Below are 20590 nucleotides of genomic sequence, written 5' to 3' on the forward strand. Positions count from 1 at the left end.
GGAAAACGCATGCTGTTTTGTTATTGATTATTGGAATTGTAAATAAACCTCTGAACTTTTAGTCACGAGTTTCGCATTTTGAGTCCACCAGCTTGCAGGAATGAATAATGCAGGCTAACATTAAGCTTCTGGAATGGCCTTCCCAAAGGGTCTGTGCCAGGAAACTAACCAGTTTAAATGATCTTTACCAATTCTGCCAAGATGAGTGGTCCAATATCCAACCAGAACTATGCCAGAAGCTTGTTGATGGCTACCAGAAGCATCTGGTTGAGGTGCAACTTGCTAAGGGACATTTAACCAAATATACATACATATTTGAATCTGTGTGTATACTTTTGATGCTGTGTGGATTAGAGAAAATCCACAATAAATCTTTTTGTTTAAATTTTTTTTGTTTTGTAAAGTAATTAAACATGCATGCTGTGCAATCATTCCACCCCGGAAAAAGAGCAGTTCAAAGAAATGATTTAAAGTGCAAAATTACATTCATGCTTATGATGGGTAGATATAAATAAAGCAGACTGGGTTGCAAAACTGACAAGTATGAAAAACACAAAACTCCAGAAGGAATGAGAATCAGTTACATGAGATGATACAAGTCCTTCTTTCCAGTTTGACCACCTGGTTGAGTAGAGAGAAGAAGACAGAAAATAACAACTAAATATTATCCATCTAGATTATATGAGGATAAAGAGTAGATTAAAAAAAAAACTGCGCCAAAGGGCAAAGGAAAATGCATGTTTGGGTGAATTCTCCCATTGCAGACATACAGCTTTGAAGTTCAGATGATGCCTTCTGCCACATTTCCACAATACAAACGCATTTCTGCACATATTAAGTCGATTCTTACCTGGAAAATAACGTTAAGCGAGGTAGCTTATACAGAATTTTGTTACTCGTTATTTTTTTTTTTACATATTACAAAATTTGCCTTTATCCTGCGTTGTTCATCAGATGACCCCTGGGTGGCGACAGAAACGTCTAAACAACATTTCACGTTTATGTTTACCTCCAGCTGTTTCATCATCGATCAAACAGCCGGAGTCACAGCTGTAAGCTGAGCAACTCTGAGGAAAATGTCCCGCATGCGCCTTCTACCTACCTCACACACACACACACACACACACACACACACACACACACACACACACACACACACACACACACACACACAGTTTTCCTCTTACGTGTGTATTTTGTGTGACTTTGCAGCGATAAAGTCGGTCACGAAAGAAAACACCCAAAGACTGAGCGCACGCGGCCACCTCCATTTTTCCCTTCTTGGCTGATCTTTGAACCTCGTTTACAGATCACAGCAGCGGAAATTGTACCTCGGCAATAATCTAAGAAACGGGAAAGAAATAAAAACCCTAAAATCTGCTCCGACTCTGGAATGGATCTGCTCCTGCGCTGCGTGCTACCTCCACGGACGGCGTAATTCTTATTTTCTGGAGGACGAGTAAAATGCTTTCAGGATAGCAGAAGTAACTTTTTTTAATCCCCCTGGAAGAAACGCTTAAAAGTAGAAAATGTTCACCCTAATATGCTTTCTAACGTGCGTCTACTGTGTTGCAACTTCCCCAAGTGTGCATGGGAATGGCACAGATGGAGACGCGTTTTTGGAGAATATTATTCACTATTATGGTGAAAATACATCCATTACAACAGCCAATCTTGAAGATTTACTGCTGTTAATCTCTGCCAGAAGATCTGACTTGATAACTGAGGAAAATCCACTGGAAGACCAAGAGGTACAAATATAATTATATTTTTATTATTTAAAGTTAACCATCATGTCATGTTGCTTATAGTCATCCCCCCCATCCCTGGAGTTGTTAACATACACTTTATGACTTTGCAATAAATGCTTGAAAAGTCCTGTAGCAGTAATATATGACTATCTTGTTATCTGTAATTTTTTAAAAAACTTATTTCTTATTTCTTACTAAAAAGGGAATAATGAACATTTCATCCTATTTTTTTAAACATTTTCTCTAGTTTTGTCCCTCAAATTTTATGCTTTTACAAATAATTAATGCAAATTAAGCATATGAAAGCATTTCTGACTTTAAACAGACTCCAGATTAAAATTAAACTTACATTACTTAACAGAAATGTCTTCAAACTCTACTTTACTGTATATCTCTGCAAAATAAAACTTCCATTTATGCAATATATTCTTTTCTTAATAGTGTGAATTATTATATCTTTATTTATATTTATAATAACTGCGGCTGCTGTTACACCCAAATTTCCCCTCTGTGGGACAATAAAGGCTGTTTCTTCTTCTAACCTATCCAAGTAGATGCAATACAAATTGCTTCAGAAAGGAAGCTGGTAAATTAATATTTAAATGCACTAAACAGATGTTTAATGGTGTCTTTCTGCCCCTCAGTGTCCTTCTGCAGAGCAGATCTTATCCCTCTTTGGGTTCAGTAACATCAGTCAGCTGACTGTGGGACATCTGGAGAAGATCTGCCCTGCTGTGTTGACCCAGGTGCTGCTGCCCTCCTGTCCGTACATGGCCCCCACAGTTATGCCGCCTGTCGACTACTCTGGTGAGTTGAATCATCCCAACATGTTTATTTGTAAAGACCCTCAACTCAAGCAATTCACAGTTTACTACCTTGAATTGGATATGCATTAAATTTTTTTGGACAATCCTGTTGATGGTGGAAAATTTTTAAAGCTCTTGTTGACATTTTATTTCTCATGCTGACTGTGAAATGAGCATGTGGGATTAAGGGATAAGCAGACAAAAAAGCAAGTATTATATTTGAGTTAATTAACTGATTTTGTATCATGAAATTGACTTTAGGAACCAGTGCAAGGGTTGCTACACAGTCAATAAACTGGCCAATGAACTAACCTTGAAATTTCCTTCAGACATCTGGTACTTCCCAGATTGTTTTAAATGTTATGCTTACAACATGAACAAATGTGTGGTTTTGTGTAATTCGGGATGACAGATTCCCTGTTTTTTCCCATCTATTATCTCATGTGTCCTATTACTTAAAAGAAACTTTCTAAATCTTATACAGTTATGTTTGAAAGTTTGCATTCACCCATCATGTGCATGAAAGTCATGGTAATTTTGGGCTTTCAATGATTTCTTTGAACAGTTTTTTTTCCCAGTGTACAAGGATTGTACAGCGTATGTCTTTAATAATTTTACGAAACAAGAATTGGGTACACAACTGTAGATAAATAAAAGAACAGTATTAATATAATTAAGGTAAACAGGGAACAATTCACACATGGCACGCTGAGTCATCCATCCATGCATCCATCCATCCATCATCAAATTCTTCCACTTATCCAAAATTGGGACATGGTGGCAGCAGGTTAACCAGGGTATTTCAGACATCTTAGAATCCCATACATGGGGAATCCCATATAATCTCTCCAGTGGGTTCTGGGTCTATACTGCGGTCTCTACCACTGGACAAAAAGGGCCTGTATCCGGAACGCTCCGGAACGCTTCGGAATGCTCCGTAGCAGATCCGAATCTGCCTCGTATCTGTAATGTTTCCGGAGAGAATACAGGAAGATCTGATCTGTCACAGATGTTTAAATGGATATTGTCTGGATATGTAACAAATGTTCATTCAGAGTTTGGATTTTTCAGGGTCCAATCTTGTCCCTTTACGGAGAACTCTCTAAAACGTATCCGTCAAAGATCTGGCGCACATTCATCGGGATATTGTCCTTATCTGTGATGGATACAGAGATATCATACCTCAGATAGTACCGTATTTTAGGGCTTTTATTCCAGTGTACCCTGTTTGGCATGTGCAGTATCCTCCAAATAGGAGACTTCCTAACCGAACCATCTCCAATGATCCCTTTTGACAAAAAGGAGCAGCTACTCTGAGAGCTCCCTGATGTCTGAGTTCCTCACTCTGTCTCTAGTCCAGCCACCGTACAGAGGAAAGTCATTTCAGCCATTTGTATTTGTTACCGTACTCTTTGAGGTATTACCCAGAGCTCATGACTTCATGAGGGTTGGAACGTAGATGGATTGCTGACAAAGTCTGCTGATCCACCTCATGCTCCATCTTCCCATCGTTTGTGAATAAGATGCCAAAATACTTGAACTCCTTTTGCTTGAGGCGACCCCACTCAGCCAGGCCAGAGGAAGCACTCCAGCAGAGAACCGTGGTCTCAGACTTGGAGGTGCAGACTCTTGTCCCTGCTGTTTCACACTCGGCTGAATTTTCTTCTAAATTGTTTTATATTGGGTCCTTCATTATGTTGAGCATTTATGGATTTTTGAGGAAAAATGGTGCACCTTTTTAAGTAATACCTGATTGTCCTTACAACTACTTAATTCCCTACTGGACAGTGCAGAAGACGAACATTGTAGCTGTAAATCTATAAAGTGTCACATTGTCCTGGGTGGACTCACAGAACCACTGACCTCGCAGATATCAACAGTCCTGCTCAGGCCTGTTGACACAGAGCCAACTGTGACTGGTGTTCAGCATGTTGTTCCCGAATCATGCTGTTTCCTCCGCTGGCCTGAGAAGAATTTCTCTCATGCAAATAAATAGTAACAGTGTGTTTTCGAATGTAGAAAAAAGCATCCTGACACTGAAACTAAGCAAATCTGTACATCACGAGATTATATTTAAAAAAGCTCATTAAACATTCTTATACTTCAGAAAATACATTTAGTGCTGGTTTAGCAAAGATGTCTGACACATTTGTTGATGTGCATTTGAAGAACTGGCACAGCTCAAAAACAAAACGTATACTTCATCAAACTATCCAACTTTATGAAATTGCAGATGCAGATTTAAGAAGGCATATTTGTTGTCACAGGAAAGGTTAGTTAGCTTGGGATAAATCCAACAATGTTTAACGGGTATTTGCCTGAACATTCACTGTTCTCATTCCAGTGCCGTGCCCTGTTGCAATAGGTATGCTGCAGGTATGAAGGTTGCATATCAGGGTCTCAACAGATTAAAAAAAAAAAAAAATTCTTAGCAATGTCTTTTCTTTTGTTTTGTACCGTGACAGTGTGGGGTTATGGGTTTCTGGCTGTCACTGTGATCAACCTGGCATCCCTGCTTGGTCTCCTGCTGATCCCGTTCATGAAGAAGCCTTATTTCCCCAAAGTGCTGACCTACTTCATTGGCCTGGCTATCGGGACACTTTTCTCCAACGCTGTACTTCAGCTGATACCAGAGGTTTGTAAAAGGTGGAGAGGTTAAAACTAAGCTTGCCACCCGTGTTTCAAGAGATGTATTATTGTTTCATAGATCTCACTATGAGTGCACAGAAAAATCTGCAACAGGGAGTGTTTTATACGCCACTGACATTCTCCTGTTAATCCATAGGCCCTGGGCTTTGATCCTAAATCGGATAACTATGTGGTGAAAGCAGCTGCAATATTTGCAGGGTTTTACCTCCTATTCTTTGTGGAAAAGATACTGAAATTGTCTCTCCGGATGGAGCATGAGGTAAGATAACAGTGCTGGAAGTTTATTAGGTGTAAAGCACTTTTCTTTTATTGCAGTGTGTTATCATTTCCTCCTGTTTTATATCTGACAGTGAGTAGCTCTCTTTTATTTGGTAATTTGGTAGCTCTAATGACATTTCCAGGTACTCACTTACACATTAGACACATTAGGTTTTGCAACTCACAGCGATTACTTGCACGTCCAGTTTGGACAATGACACAGTTTTTGCAGTATTGCCCCTGTACACGACTGCAGTGCTTTGACTCACTTTTAAAATCCACTCAGGTGTTGTTGTCACTGTCCAAATATTTATGGACCTATGGACATTACTTGAAACAGTCACTATTGCAAAAGCATATATAGGACACCAGAAGAAGATAAAAGTCCAGAATCTAAATCTTTATCTGGCAGTTTGGGGTCAAACACATGTGATCACTCAAAGAGTGTTCAAAGAGCAGTCCGAAAGTTGTGTACAAGAAGAGAAAATGTGGAAAATAACAAAAGGGCGGTAAGAAAAATCAAAACTAAAATCAAAAGAAAACATGAGGAAGACCATCAACTATCTGTAATATCTGTAATAAATGACAACCAGAAATTTCAAAATAAAACAGTAAATGACCAAACAGTAGATGACCAAACAAACCAAATATTATGAGCCAAGTAAACACCTAACGATGCTACTTTAAGTTTTTAGCTCAGCTGTTTTGGAGAAAAAGTCAAATTCACCCCATGGATGCATCTACTGAAACTCTTGGATCAGTTCAAATCTCACCGACCTTTTACTCGTAGGCTCAAATCACAGCTCAAGGTTTCTGAAAATCTTGTGAACGCCATGACTCGAGAACAATGTGACCTAGGATGGTAAAAACTCCCACCATAGATGCACACTGTTCAAGCTAGTCCCATCAAACTTCACACACTTGTTCACTGACTTTATTAACAGCACTTTGAGCATCTTGTTAAATTCCTGCAGTGGAAATTGGTTCTTTAACCTGAATTCGATGTCTGTCTTTTTAGCATGGCCACAGCCACTTCGCGCCTTTGGAGACACCTCAAGAAAACTCTGTCCACAATGGGGACATAGGAGGGAACAAGGACTCCATCATTTTAACTGGCATCACCATCATCACCACAGACAAGAGCAGCCCAAGCCCAGATAGAAATGTGACACCTTCTCAGGTACCATTTCACACGTGATTCCTCTTTAATGATAGAATAAACTGTGCAGGTTTGGAAGTCAACAGGTACCTGCTCTGTCAGCATGTGCACTCGGTCACATCACTCTGATCAACAATCAACTTTATACTCAAAGATATTTTATCAAATGAGTAGCTCAATTTTTTTTTTATCACCTTAAGATATGCTCGTCAAAGTAGTGAGCCTTCCTCGAAATCATATCTACAGGATGTGTCTAACATTTACTACATTTAGATTTACTACTACAGGATGTGTGAAATAAAGATTTGTTGTTCAGCAGATTCCACTACAAAAGACACACCTCATGGGAAGTGATCATAATCTATAAATGTCATTAAGGTGTGTGATATGCATAAGTTGAAAAGGTAGGCTGTATTTAAAAATATTTCTGAAGCATGAAAAAAAGATAAGATAAACGTGATTTAGGGTGCTTTTCTTTTCTACGAGCTCAAACATTTAGTTTTTTTTTTGTTTTTTTTTTCCTGGAGTCATGTATTGAGTTGTTTTCAGGCTGATTAGAGCTGCTGTTAATATTTAACAACATCTCTTGTGTCATATAAAGGAATGTGATTTTGAAAGGATAAAAATGACAAGAAAACAGACATGCTGATGATAAGGAGGGAGACTAAATGCTGGAATTGTCTAGCGAGCACAAAGACTCCTTGTTTGCCCGCGGCTAGTAAAAGGGGTGTTTTGTTACAGCAGAATATCTTTAACGAAACCCTAAAGGCGCTGTTTGTGTCCGCCTGCTCGCAGGTCTCCTGTTAACAGCACATGTGGCATTATATGTGTAACTGAGGAGGTGTGTTAGAAATGCAGTGCATCCACTTAGAAAAAAATATTTCCTGCTTTTGATTAATCAGGATCATGTTGTGGGCCAAAGATGGACATGCTTTCATGATTAAAGACTTTAGTAGCATCTTTATTTTTGGACTTCCTAGCAGCATGACTCTTTGTATGACTGTGTGCCTGTGGGTTGACCCAACCCTGTTCCTACAATTCTTATTCATTTGTCTTGACATCTGGATGAATTAATAAGCAATGTTATAAAGAAGAGTCATGTGTTGTTATTAATCTGAGGCTGTATTTACCTCATTTTGGAACCTGGTAAGGACCAGATAATTTTTGATTATGTCATGACATAATCATGATGATGTACTTTCTTTTTACAATGACTGTATGTGATTCCACTACATGTTATCTTTCATGCTTACTAAGTCCACACAAATCCAAACACAGCAGCTGTGTATCTCGCCACTCTTCCAGGACAGTGAGGTGTCACACGCCATGTGCCACTGGTTGCGGGGTCAGCGCATCACCAGCATCAAGACTGTGGCGTGGATGATAACTCTGAGCGATGCACTCCACAACTTTATCGATGGTCTGGCTATCGGTGCTTCCTTCACAGTGTCTATCTTGACGGGGTTCAGTACATCCACTGCTATCGTATGTGAGGAGTTTCCCCATGAGCTGGGTGAGTGATAAGCAATGGAAAAACTCTGCTGTGCAGCCAAACTTTGAACTGAACAGGCCAGACTGTATTACCTGTATCTATCAACATCTAGTGACCAGCTGCAGAACTGCACCAGAAATGTTTCACCAAGTGTGCAGAAAATAGCGTGCAACTCAATAAATTTACAGAAAAGACAGGAATGACTATATGAGTAGAAGGAACATGCATATATTTACAGTTACAGTTAAAACTTGCTTCATGGGTATCAAAATTAGAAAAATGAATTTTAATATATTGTAATCTGCTTTAAGGGGGAAATGCTACTAGTAGACAAGGCAGAAAGGAACAGAATTGTTGCTTTGATTATAATATTCAGTCTGCTTCTATAAATTAAGTATTTTTCCTCTCAAGGTGACTTTGTTATCCTGCTGAATGCTGGAATGAGCATCCCACAAGCCATTTTCTTCAACCTGTTGTCAGCCGTGTCGTGTTACGTCGGCCTTGTGTTTGGCATCCTGCTCGGGAGCAACTTTGCCCCCAATGCAATCTTTGCCATTGCAGGAGGAATGTTTCTGTATATCGCACTGGCAGACATGGTGAGTTGAGCAAGAGTTCTGTTGATAGAAAGAGCAGTTACAAAAAAAACAGAACCAGCATTATTTTAATTAGTCATCTGACTTCCCCAACCATGCTGGTTCCTCATGTAGGCTCTTTTAAATTACTGATGGGTTTCATGGTTGTGTGTATGTAGCTTTTTGTGATCATTCAGCCCATCGTCTTTGTTTTACAACACAAAACTTCACTGTTCAAAATTACTCACACTGTTTTTATCAGTGTTTGTCCTAGAAAGAGTTCCCTACTATCTGTGTAAAGCGTCCGATAGCTGTATACACTGTGCACACTGTACAGTTCCTAAGGCCATTTAGTGGTTGAAGAGACGTTTCAAGTTAACTAAATGTTGAGAAGATACTGGACTTATGTTCAGCAGATACTGAACGTACCGGTGAACTGTCAACTTTTTGCTGAAAAATTCAGAGTGCCAGCTTAATAAAGTGATCTCAGTTACACTCTCTAGCCACTTTTTTAGGTACAGTTTTTCAGCTGCTTGTTAACACAAATATCTAATCAGTCACATGGAAGCAACTTGATTCATTTAAGCATTTAGACGTGATCAAAGGTGACCTGCTGAAGTTCAAACCAAGCATCAGAATGGGGAAGAAAAGGTGATTTAATTTACTTTGAACACACTGAGTTTTTCAAACAGTGCTAATCTGCTGGGGTTTGCCTCCACAATCATCTTTAGGGTTTAGCACTCGGTCGCGAGAGATGACTACCCCTCCCTGAGCCGGTTCTTCCAGAGGTTTCTTCCTGTTAAAAGGGAGTTTTTCCTTCCCATTGTGCCAAAGTGCTTGCTCATAGGGGGTCAGTAATTACTGTAGGGTCTTTACCTTACAATATGAAGCGCCTTGAGGTGCCTGTTTGCTGTGATTTGGCACTATATAAATAAAACTAAATTGTATAGAGAATGTAGAGAATGGCCTGAAAAAGTACTGAAAAAGATAAAATAGCCAGTGATATTTTCTCTGGGGAAAAATAACTTATTGATGTCAGAGGTCAGAGGAGAAGGGTTAGACTCTTTCAAGTTGATAGGAAGGCAACAATAACTCAACTAACCACTCATTACAACCAAAGTATGTAGATGAACATCTCTGATAGCAGCAGAAGACCACACCAGGTGTCTCTCCTGTCAGCTAAGAACAGGAAACTCAGGCCAGTAAAATCTATTGTGTGAAGAAGTTTGTTTTTGTTCCTATTTTGCTAATCAATCTTGAACCCTCAGCTGTTTCGTGTAAAGGAATGATCTATATCAGGCTTTTATTTGTTTTGCTTTTGTCACTGAATTTGTTAACAATGAGAAAATTACCCTCGTTTTATATGATTTGCATGAGAACAATAGAACCAGTGGCCATACAAATCAGAACATTCACATTTCCTCTTTTTATGTCATTGCTTCCCAAATGTGAAAACAATGAGGGCATTGTGTACTGTCTGCTTTGATCTTGCACAAGAATGATTGCTATTCCTCATTTCAGTTTCCAGAGATGGACAGCATAGCACGGGAACAAAGGCAGACTTCTACCAAGATTGTCTTCTTCCTGATCCAAAATGCAGGGCTGCTAACTGGGTTTGCCATCATACTGCTGATCACCATGTTTGCAGGAGAGATCAACCTGGGCTAGAGGACATGGAGACACAAGCTGGAAATAAAAAAGAATTATGAGCTGCTTCTGTTTCTGCGCACAGCTCACAGAGCTGGACTGCAAAGTGAATTCAAAGTGAAGACCTGACGTTAAAAGTTAAAGCAATACTTTTCTACCTTTGTCCAATCAACATAGTGGAACTGTTTATTCCATAAAACATCATCCTTTATGAAATCTAGATGTATTTTAAGGAGACAATAAATTATTTTTTCAGTCTTCATATATTGTGAACTATTTTTTTTAACCTCCACGGTGCTACAACGTCAACAATAGTTGCTTGTTTTCTCTTTTGTGGCAGCAAAAGGAAGATGTTTGACCTCTCTGACCTTTTACAGGTTGTATATTTGGAGCTATATTGTAGGCATGAAGATTGTTTGTTGTTGCCCCTTTTCATTCAGGGATTTCATTGAGTGATAATTACACTGTAATTGCTACAGTAATGCTTTTAATACCACAATTACTGTAATACAGTATATTGTAATTGTGAAACTGCACTGGACAAAGACAAATAACAACAAAAAGGCTTACTGTGACATGTTTTTCATACTTTTTTCTATGGGCTCGCTTTATTTTTAATTTCCTTCAAAATGATGTTCTCCTCAGGGTGATCTGTCAACTGAGTCATCAGGACACATAGGACACGGGAACAAATGCCTTGAGTGGTGTTTCCTGTCTAGCTGGACTGTCTGCTGCATGTGACTCCCTTCCTACACTATATATACCCACAGTTCCTATCTCTCTCCACTGTCTTTGTCAATTAAAGGGATCAGATATCATCAGAAAAAAACACTTTCTTTTTAAAACTTATTATTCAAAAAAGCCTTACATCACCAAATGCAATGCAAAGGGTCAGATGCAGTGGTGTAAAGCATGCTGCCACTGGACTCTAGAGCAGTGGAGACAAGTTCTATGGAGTGATGTATCATGTTTCTCCGTCTGGTAATCTGATGGATGAGTCTGGGTTTGGTGGTTTCCAGGAGAATGGTACTTGTCTGTCTGCACTGTGCCAAGTGTAAAGTTTGATGGAGGGGGATTATAGTGTGGGGTTGTTTTTCAGGAGCATACCAAGACATTTTGGACAGTTTAATTCTCCCAACTTTGTGGGAACAGTGTCTGACCTCACAAATGCGATTCTGGAAGAATGGTCAAAAATTCCCACAAACACACTCTTCGGGGCTTATTGAATACAAAGACACGAAAGAGTTAAAACTACATATTTTATGCATTATTTATAGCACTGTACTCAGGGGTTACAGTGGGCCAGAAAATCGGAATGATGTTTTTGGTCCGTAAGTTGTGGTCACAGTACTTAAGCATCTAGCTAGCGCTATAGAAGAGGAGCAAAAATAAAGGGAGTAATACCCTTATACAAATTGTATACCGTCAATATAAAGACAGTATAAATAGTATACTGTCTTTGTAGGGGATGGGAATCAGCTAAGCTAGCTCATGAAATATTGGGTTACATCTTGTTGAATTCAGTTGTGTAAACCTGCAAAGAGCAGTAAACCTCAGAGCAGCAGGTCACCTGTACAAAAAGAAAATGTACTGGAGCTTACAATAGAAATGATTTTGAGCTGGGAATCTTTCCCCATGCTCAGCCACTAAAACTGATCTTAGTGTCCCCTCCACCTGCTGAATGCCACTGCAACCCCTATTTATACTAATTTTTCTGTTTAGGTGATGAGGCAGAGTCACCCTCTACAATGTAGGTAACAACAAACAACAAAAAATTTTTCTTTTTATGTTTTTTTTTAAATTCTTTCATTTTCTCTGCTCATGTTCTACATAACAGTGTTCAAGCTGAGTGCATTCATTAGAATTGGAGTTTAGATTGAAATAAAGTTTGCATTCTCATGTAATAATATTGTTATTATTACATTAATATAGTATGAGGTTCAGTTAGCTTTGCACAAAAATAGCCCCTTTTACTTTCTTACTTTGAGTGCATGTCAGACCCTATACTTTTTCACTTTTACGTGAATAAAGAAGTTGAATCAGTGCTTCAACATTTTACCGGAGTATGTTTTTTAACACAATTATCTGAATGTCTGTATTTTGCCACCTCTGCTGTGACTGGACTGAGTAGGAGGATGTAGAGGCAGATTGTCAGGTTAGTGAGATTAAATGACTGGAGTATCCTACAGGGGGCGGTAATGCAACATCCTGGATGCAAGCTGCCGTTAAGATCGGATAACGAAGCAGAAAGCGAAGGGAAGAGGGGGTTTTAACTTGGGGAAGCTTATTTCAAGGACCGGTATAAAACAGGTAAGTCAACTTTATTTGGTCGTTTAATTTAGCCAGAAGCTATCTGAGCGAACCGCAGTCAAATCCTCAGCATCTCCGTGAGGATAGCACTCATGCTAGCTGCTGTTGGATAATCTACGTTGTCTATTATTTCGGTACTGTGACAGCGAACCGCCCGGTAAAAGTAGTGGCCAATGTCGACGTTGAAACGGCCAATAAGAAATCAAAGGCAATAAATAAATAAAGGGATGCGATTGAAACTGGTATGAAGGACTTCGGAAATCTGTGTGTCTTTACAGTGTAAGTGGACTGTCATGTGACTGCGCCCTGGCTGACGAGCCAACAGCAAAAAAGAGAAGTGAAAATTCCATCCGGTCGCGACCTGCATCAGCAAATACCAAAAAGTAATTTCAGATGTTTCCATATGTTTTAATGTGTACTATATTTGCTTATATTGGTAAATAGACTGCAGTAAGCAGGATTTATGAAGAGCTTAAAAATAAAAAAGAATTTACCTGTTTTGCAAGTATCTGCACGAGTCCTTTTTGGCCACTTCAAATATCTTTAATGAATGAATGAATGATACTTTTATTGATCCAAAACTGTGATCTTATTTTCGTTGCAATTTCTGCTCCCCTCTTGGCCAGATAGCTCTTAAAAAGATATTTTTAATGTCAATGACAGTTTTTACCCTAATAAATAGAAGTCACTTTGCCAAAAACTAATTGCAGCTTCTACCCTGTGACAGAAATGTTGTTTCTTGCTCAATATGACTTATCAGACATTATATATATATATATATATATATATATATATATATATATATATATATATATATTAGTTTCAAAGATTATAGGCCAAAAGGTCATCTACAGTTTAAATAAAGGCAATTATTTTTTTGGCAAATACCAGAACTCACGTTTTGGCAGGACACCCAGAGTGAATACCACAACTCTGGGAGTGGCATACCTTTTGGAGCCTGGTGCTGCTCTCTCTATATACGCTCTAATATAAGCAAAGATAGTACACATTAAACAAAACAACAACATATAGAAACATCAGAAATCATTTTTGGGAGTTGATCACTCTTTGGCCCAACAAGGTATACCTGGTCAACATCTAATCTGTTAATGACAGCAACTCGGTGGATTTAGGCATGTAGGCATGGTCGAGACGATCTGCTGAATTTCACACCAAGCTTCAGAGTGAGGAGGAGAAACTCCTGATCTACGGGGAGTGTCCCACACAGCCAGGTTTACTAGGGTTTACAGGGAATGATCTGAAGAAGAGAACATATCCACTAAGCAGGAGTTCTCTAGATCCATCCTGTCTTGTATCAAAGGTTCAGGCTGGTGATGGTGGTGTAATGGTGTGGGGGATAGTTTCAAAGCACACTTTGGACCCTATATTACCAATTGAGCATTGTATAAACACCACAGCTGAGTATTGTTGCTGACCGTGTCCATCCTTTGATGACCACAGTGTGCCCATCTTGGATGCCACATGATGTCACAAATCTCAAATCATCTCAAACTGGTTTCTTGGACATGACAGTGAGTTCATTGTACTCAAATGGCCTTCACAATCACCACATCTCAATCTAGTGGAGCACTGTGGGATGTGGTGGAATGAGAGATTTGCATCATGGATGTGGAGCCAACAAATCTGCAGCTACTGGTGTGATGTTATCATCCCAATATGGACCAAAATCTCAGATGAATGTTTCCAGCACCTTGTTTAATCTATGCCACAAAGAATTAAGGCAATTCTGAAGGCAAAAAGGAGGTCCCACCTGGTACTCGCAAGGTGTACCTAATAAAGTGGCTATTGAGTGTATTACCTCACTGCAGATATATTGTTTGGTCAGTTGATGCAGATTTCAAAATAGTTAATGAATTAGTTTGGATTTTAAAATGTATTTTTTTAATATAATTTCTGTAAGGAAAATATATTTGTATAAGTAGAACTGCATTCAAATGGTTCATGTTTGTACAAGTCAGTATGATAATTAGATGTCTTTACTACCACTAATCATTAAGAAAACTGACTATTTTCACCTGAGATTTAGGAAGCTTTTATCAAAGAATACAAAATTATTGTGTATTGCAGATTTGTTTGATCCTTGCTTGTATTTTGCCACCTCTCATGTCTTGACCTCCTCTGTTATTGAAAAGCTGAAAGAGCAATGGACAACATTCAGATCCGGAAGTTTCAGGATGAAGATGCCGATGCTGTGAAGGAGCTCTTCACCCTGGGGATGAGTGAGCATGTGCCTTCTACCTTTGTGCACCTCCTGAAACAGCCGCTGACTCAGATGGTCCTCATGTGCATTTTCTGCACTCTCATGGCCAGCTCCAAGTCCTTCCTGCTCCCCACCTTGGCTGTCACCTTCTGCCTGGCTGGAGCCCGGCAGGTCGTCATCTACTCGTTCAACAAATACATCGAAACCTCGCTCAGAAAGGACCTCAACAACATCAGCGAGAAATACCTGAAAGGGAAGGACTCGTGCTTCTGGGTTGCTGATAGCGATGGTCGGATAGTGGGCTCAGTGGCTTGCCTCCCTGCTGAGAACGCGCCTGGTTGCTTGGAGCTGAAACGCATGTCGGTGCGCCGAAGTCACCGCGGGATGGGCATCGCTAAGGCTCTATGTCGGACAGTGGCCAAGTATACTCGTGACAGGGGTTATGGAGCTATCATACTGTGCACCTCTGTGGTGCAGGTAGATGCCCAGAAGCTGTATGAGCACATGGGCTACAAGAAGACAAGAGAGTTTGTCGCTCCAGAGTTTCTTGCCAAAATCCTGAACTTCACCCTGTTTGAGTACAGACTTGATTTACAGCAGGACCAAAAAAGAGACTGAATCAGATATAAACACTGAATAAAATTTCAGGGCAGTAGTACCATACGTGTATCTTGTTCCTCTACTAATGTTTTCCCAGCATGCATCTAAACGAGGCAGAAACACTCAGGACGAGTCAGGCATAGGTGGGTCTGTTTACTCAACCCTTACAGTCATGTTTCCTCCTGTTTCAAACAGGCACACAGCACAGTTTGAACATTTAGTATTGTTTTGTTTTTATGTTTTTTTTTTTTTAATTTTTTATGATTAATTACACAAAATATTAAAATAGAAAAACTGCTTTGTCAAAGATTTTGTGTTGATTTGTCATTTTATTATTTAATTTGGTTTAATTTCTACATGATCTAAACAATAAATGTGTTCGTCTGAGCACACTGATCACTTTGAAGTATTATTTCAATGTTCAGTGTCAATTTATGTTTGCTTTTTTTGGGATGCACTGATCTCATACACCAGATCAGTAGAGGCCCTTTTACTAACTTGGCCACAACAGTGTCTGGTGTCATCAAAATAACTGCAATAATTTCTTTGGGTTTACAGATTTTAAATTTGGGATCAGATCTGTGTATCCTTACTTTGGCAAAGCTGGGCTATCAGAATCGGTAACAGTGGAAAAAATTATAATTAGTTCATCAATTGCACTGATATTTCCCTCTACACTACTGTGCAAGTCTTGAGCCACACCTCGTTTCTTTCTTTATTTACAAGTATGGAAGACAGGTGCAGTGATTTATTGAAACATGCAAAAATAATTGGAAATACAGTATAGGAGCCAAAAACAGAGTTTGAACAGTTCTAACAGGCTTGAAAGTCAATATTTGGTATGACCACTGCCTGAACTCTCTTATGCATCTTTCTTGTATTCCTCTTGAGTAGTCTTCAGGAACAATTCTCCAGGCTTCTTGAAGGACATTCAAAGCTCTTCTTTGGATGCTGCCTGCCTTTTGTTGTGTTCTGTCAAGATGACCCCACACTGCTTCAATGATGTTGAGGCCTGGGCTCTGAGGAGGCCAGTCCATGGCTGATAGTGTTGCATTGTGTGTGTGTGTTTTATCCAGGCATGCTTTTACTGCATTGACAGTGCACTTGGGATCATTGTCATACTGGAAAATGAACCAAAATTTTCAAACTTTTCAGTCAATTCTTGTGTAATCTGGCATACTTGAGCCTTTTCTCCCTGTTTTCCTTCCTTAAGAATGGCTTCTTTACAGCCTCCCTTCCACTGAGAGCGTTTCTCCAGCAAAACTCTCAGGTCCTGTGTCAGGTCTTTGCTGTTTTATTTTTCTCTATTTCTTAAAGACATGACTTTCAGATACTGTTCATCTGTGGTAGATCGGTTTTTAGGCCTGCCACTTCTTCTTTGGTGCACAGGATGCTGAGATATTCCACGTTTCACCTTGTTGGCGCAAAAATGCTATTTTTATGTCTTTGGCATTTTTTCATAGATTCAGTTAAAGAAAGAAAGAAAGAAATGAGGGGTGGCTCAAGACTTTTGCACAACACTACACATTACGATGCATGTTTTATTATATTATGACATTGTGCTGTTTCTAAGAAAAATCATTTATTTTTCTATAAGTAATATTCATTCCTGTCTACTCGAGCAAACTTCATATAGCCAGGTATCAGACATCTGGATGACCACCTAAATATGTCTGATGTTCTGCTCATCAGTGGTGATTTCCTCAGCTCAAAAAAACCAAAAAGAAATACAAAGCGCTTTTCAGTTGTAGCAAAGTACCTAATGATACAATTTAAAGCAGATTTTTTTGCTAATTATTCTGATATGTGCAGACAACACTAGTTCATCCCTTGAGCTAACAGAAGAAAAAATGCTCTAATAATACAAGTACTGGACTATAAATGAGTGAAAAAGCAGCCAATGTCCAAAGAGAAATTTTAATTTGGAAGTGTTTTATGTTATATGTATCATTTTGACTTGCATACAGTACAAATCTTTTGTCCAGAAACATACACATCTTTCCAAATTACCAGTTAACTGATCTCTATCCACCTTCATACTGGAGGACCTGGGTTTGTTTTGCATCCTTTAAGCTGCGCTGTAAATGCCTATCACCTGTGTCAGGCTCTTTTATTCCTTTTTTAAATTAAAGCTGTGATGAGTATTTTGGTTTCATATAAAATTTTATATTTAAATTGAGACATGAATTACATCATTAAAAAAAGAATATATATATATATATATATATATATATATAATATATAAGTACTTGCCTGCACTCAGGAAAGAGTACAAAATAATGTAAAGATGGAAAAAAAAATGCACAGATAAACGACAGAACAAAGCAAATAAAAAACGTTATTTCATTTTGTATTTTCATAGCCTTAATCTCTATGTGTTTAAACCGTGTCATCTTTGACCTGCTGAGCTCATCTCAGTACTTAAGTTTTCATCGGGCTCCTGAGTTTGTGTCAGGCGGGCTGAGTCAGGCAGCAGCTCGGCCACCTCCGAGCGGATGTGTCCGGTCGGACCTCCATGAATGGATGTATCCTGTCAGGGACGAAGCGAAGCGGTTAGCCGGATATTTTGACACAACCAGGTAAGTTTTAGCGCACATTTGTCACCTGAAAGGTGGGGTTTCAATTCAGAACACACTCACACACCTGTCTTGAAACACATGCGTGTGTGTTTTATTAATATTATGTCTTTAAGGTGTTTTTTGTTTATTATTGAAAAAGCCAAACGAGGCTAACGGGTGCTGCTGCTAGCAGCTGATCAGGGAGTGTCTCCCTGACAGTTGACAGCGTCAAATGTGAGCGTTAACATTACGGTTTTAATATTAGTTACATCTATTTAAAATGAAATATTCTCGCATTTAAACGACTAATTATGAAGTCAAGACCGTGGCAAGTGTAATGAGCTTTGCTTGTGATTAAAGTGGTCATGTGGATATCCAATCCTAAAAGGATGAGTGTTCTCGGTTAAATTAAATAATCTCTAATCCAGATTGATTTTCTTAATTTCTCATCTAATCTGTCCGGAGAAAATGTGCCGTCAGGCTGCAGCCACACCCTGCTGTGATTTATTATGATTACAAGCAGAAATAACACGCAAAAAATGTGCATTATAATTATTGCTGTTATTATTTTAAGGTTAATTTAGATCAGCATCTTTATTTCTCCCAGTAATAAATAAATGAATAAAATACCATTATATATCCTGATTATTGCAGCACAGTCTCAAAGTTCAGTAGGTTTTAAACACACTAGATGGCACCAAATTACAGATTTATGATTTCCATAACACGTTAAGCGTATATGGTACAGCCTATAGACATATAGACATCTTGTTTATATTAAGGGTGCTTCCTCTGTGCTTTGTCCACTCAAATGCTAATTTTCTGCAGCCTGGGATGAAATGAAGGCTCTGCACAACTGTTTTATTGATGACCTACTTTTTCTTGTATGCATTGCTTAGTGATGAGACCACCCTGGATGCCATTAGCGTGCAAATGTTGCAGACTGTATCGTAGAGAAACTCCCCCAGTTTTTTCCAGCAATTAGCCACATCTAAAATATAAGTGATCCTAAAAGGTTTGCATGGTCATATCTGGTCTTTTAATCTCGCTCAAATAAACTTTAGTTATAGTGATGAACCCCACTAATGACAATTTAAATGTTCTATTTAGTGAGTCAAGTAACTTAATCAGGCTTTTAATGAGGTAAAATAAGTTGTTTCCAATTGCTATTGTCTATTCACATAAAGATTAATAAAACCATCTTTAAAAAAAAAATGAAAGTAATCTTTTTCAAAACATAAAATCAACAAATTACCCATTGAATTTAATGCAGTTAGTATTTTCTTTTAAAATTGATCACCCAGAAACTCCCCGGATACCTACTGATGCTGCAGTTTCCATTTCAGTTGATTGTCTGCTGCTGTATCCATGTCGGCACAATTTCTGCCATATAAGCCAAACTTCTTTTAATTCAATTCAATGTTAGTTATATAGCACCAAATCACAACAAACAGTCACCTCAAGGTGCTTTATATTATAAGATAAAGACCATACAATAATTACACATACAAGATTTCTTCACAGTCCTAATTAGCAGCTGCTTTGGAGAAATAGTAATGCTCATTTTTACCTCGTGATGTTGATTTGTTCCTCCCGGACAGACGGAGTGAGGTGCAGCGTGCCTGTAATTTTCCTCAAAATCCCACAGTGTCACCTCTGTTCCTGTGTCCTTCCTGTTCGCTGGTCTGAGCAGGCTCACAGCAGCAGCACTGCCTCTTTCTCAGTTTCTCTTCCATCACCCTCATCTTCTATAAGGAGGGAGAGCTTTGATTTAGTGTGTCTGCTAGCCTTTAGAGAGATAAGTGGCTCCCCTTTTCTCTTTCTTCCCACAGATCCCCAACGCCCCCCTTTTTTTTGGTTCTGCCTCCATCATTTGCATAAAAGGGTGCAAAGACACTGCAGCGATTTGTTTTGTGTTCCTAAACATCTCAGACTGTCCCACAGCTGAAATTTTAGATTGCATATTAGGATTTTTTTTTGTTGTTGTTGTTCTCCTGGCCCATGTTTGGTTACTGAAAATTTACAATTAATACATTATTTTGATGGGGGAGATTATCCTCCTCTCCTGAAGGCTGGGTTCCTTTTGTTCTGCTGCCGAAGTGCATACTGTTTCAGCATGTCTCATCAGCCTCTAAACTGAAAGCTTTTACACAGAAACCCTGCAGAGCTTGCTTCCATTGCAAAAAGATGACAACACAGAAACGGAGAGGACTGGGAGTTAAAAAGCTCCAGCCATGCAGTTAGCAGATAAAAGAGAGCTAATCCTTGCTCTGTGATGGGCCACAATATCAGGCCGGGCCCTAACGCAACCTTTGCTGGCTTTTGCTTACAAAGTGCTGCGCTATGGCGCGTCACCTGGGCCTTTTGTGTTCAACCACAATGAAACAGCAGCATATTAACTTGAACTGGTTCACCTCCCTATAGATGCAAAATGCTTAGTGCTGGTGTTTTTCTGGACACCCCCCCCCCCCCCCCTCCCCCCAAGTTCTTGAAAGTAAGTGTAATGATTTGTAAAGAAATTGGAAATCCATCATAGGCTCCAGTGCTCCTTGTTTTGGTGTAATTTC

The 20590-nt window shown here is 39.1% G+C and overlaps 2 protein-coding genes and 1 long non-coding RNA gene across 3 annotated transcripts; 2 read left to right on the plus strand and 1 right to left on the minus strand.

Annotated features, from left to right (window-relative positions):
- The first annotated feature begins 1158 nt into the window (after window positions 1-1158).
- slc39a8 (solute carrier family 39 member 8) lies at window positions 1159-10709 on the plus strand. The gene is made up of 8 exons (XM_030719133.1): window positions 1159-1751; window positions 2396-2558; window positions 5023-5192; window positions 5343-5465; window positions 6483-6644; window positions 7929-8136; window positions 8527-8711; window positions 10209-10709. The coding sequence occupies exons 1-8, from the start codon at window positions 1530-1532 to the stop codon at window positions 10353-10355; spliced, it is 1380 nt and encodes a 459-aa protein (XP_030574993.1). The 5' UTR covers window positions 1159-1529; the 3' UTR covers window positions 10356-10709.
- Window positions 10710-12527: 1818 nt separating this feature from the next.
- Window positions 12528-15766, plus strand: LOC115772696 (probable N-acetyltransferase CML1). Its single transcript, XM_030719089.1, has 2 exons — window positions 12528-12644; window positions 14798-15766. Exon 2 carries the CDS (start codon window positions 14809-14811, stop codon window positions 15481-15483), a length of 675 nt encoding a protein of 224 aa, XP_030574949.1. The 5' UTR covers window positions 12528-12644; window positions 14798-14808; the 3' UTR covers window positions 15484-15766.
- A 1984-nt stretch (window positions 15767-17750) lies between these two features.
- On the minus strand, window positions 17751-19796 carry LOC115772903 (uncharacterized). Its single transcript, XR_004019056.1, has 3 exons — window positions 19594-19796; window positions 19347-19406; window positions 17751-17995 (listed from the first exon to the last, which is right to left on the minus strand). It is a non-coding gene; the product is annotated as an uncharacterized LOC115772903 (long non-coding RNA).
- Between the last annotated feature and the right edge of the window lie 794 nt (window positions 19797-20590).

The sequence above is a fragment of the Archocentrus centrarchus genome, chromosome 22 (assembly GCF_007364275.1).
Source record: "Archocentrus centrarchus isolate MPI-CPG fArcCen1 chromosome 22, fArcCen1, whole genome shotgun sequence".
Classification (NCBI taxonomy): domain Eukaryota; kingdom Metazoa; phylum Chordata; class Actinopteri; order Cichliformes; family Cichlidae; genus Archocentrus; species Archocentrus centrarchus.

Coding starts and splice junctions, on each gene's coding strand:
- LOC115772696 (XM_030719089.1), top strand. CDS start 14,809: ATGGACAACATTCAGATCCGGAAGTTTCAGGATGAAGATGCCGATGCT.
- slc39a8 (XM_030719133.1), top strand. CDS start 1,530: ATGTTCACCCTAATATGCTTTCTAACGTGCGTCTACTGTGTTGCAACT. Junction 1,752..2,395: donor ATCCACTGGAAGACCAAGAG/GTACAAATATAA, acceptor TCTGCCCCTCAG/TGTCCTTCTGCAGAGCAGAT. Junction 5,466..6,482: donor CTCTCCGGATGGAGCATGAG/GTAAGATAACAG, acceptor CTGTCTTTTTAG/CATGGCCACAGCCACTTCGC.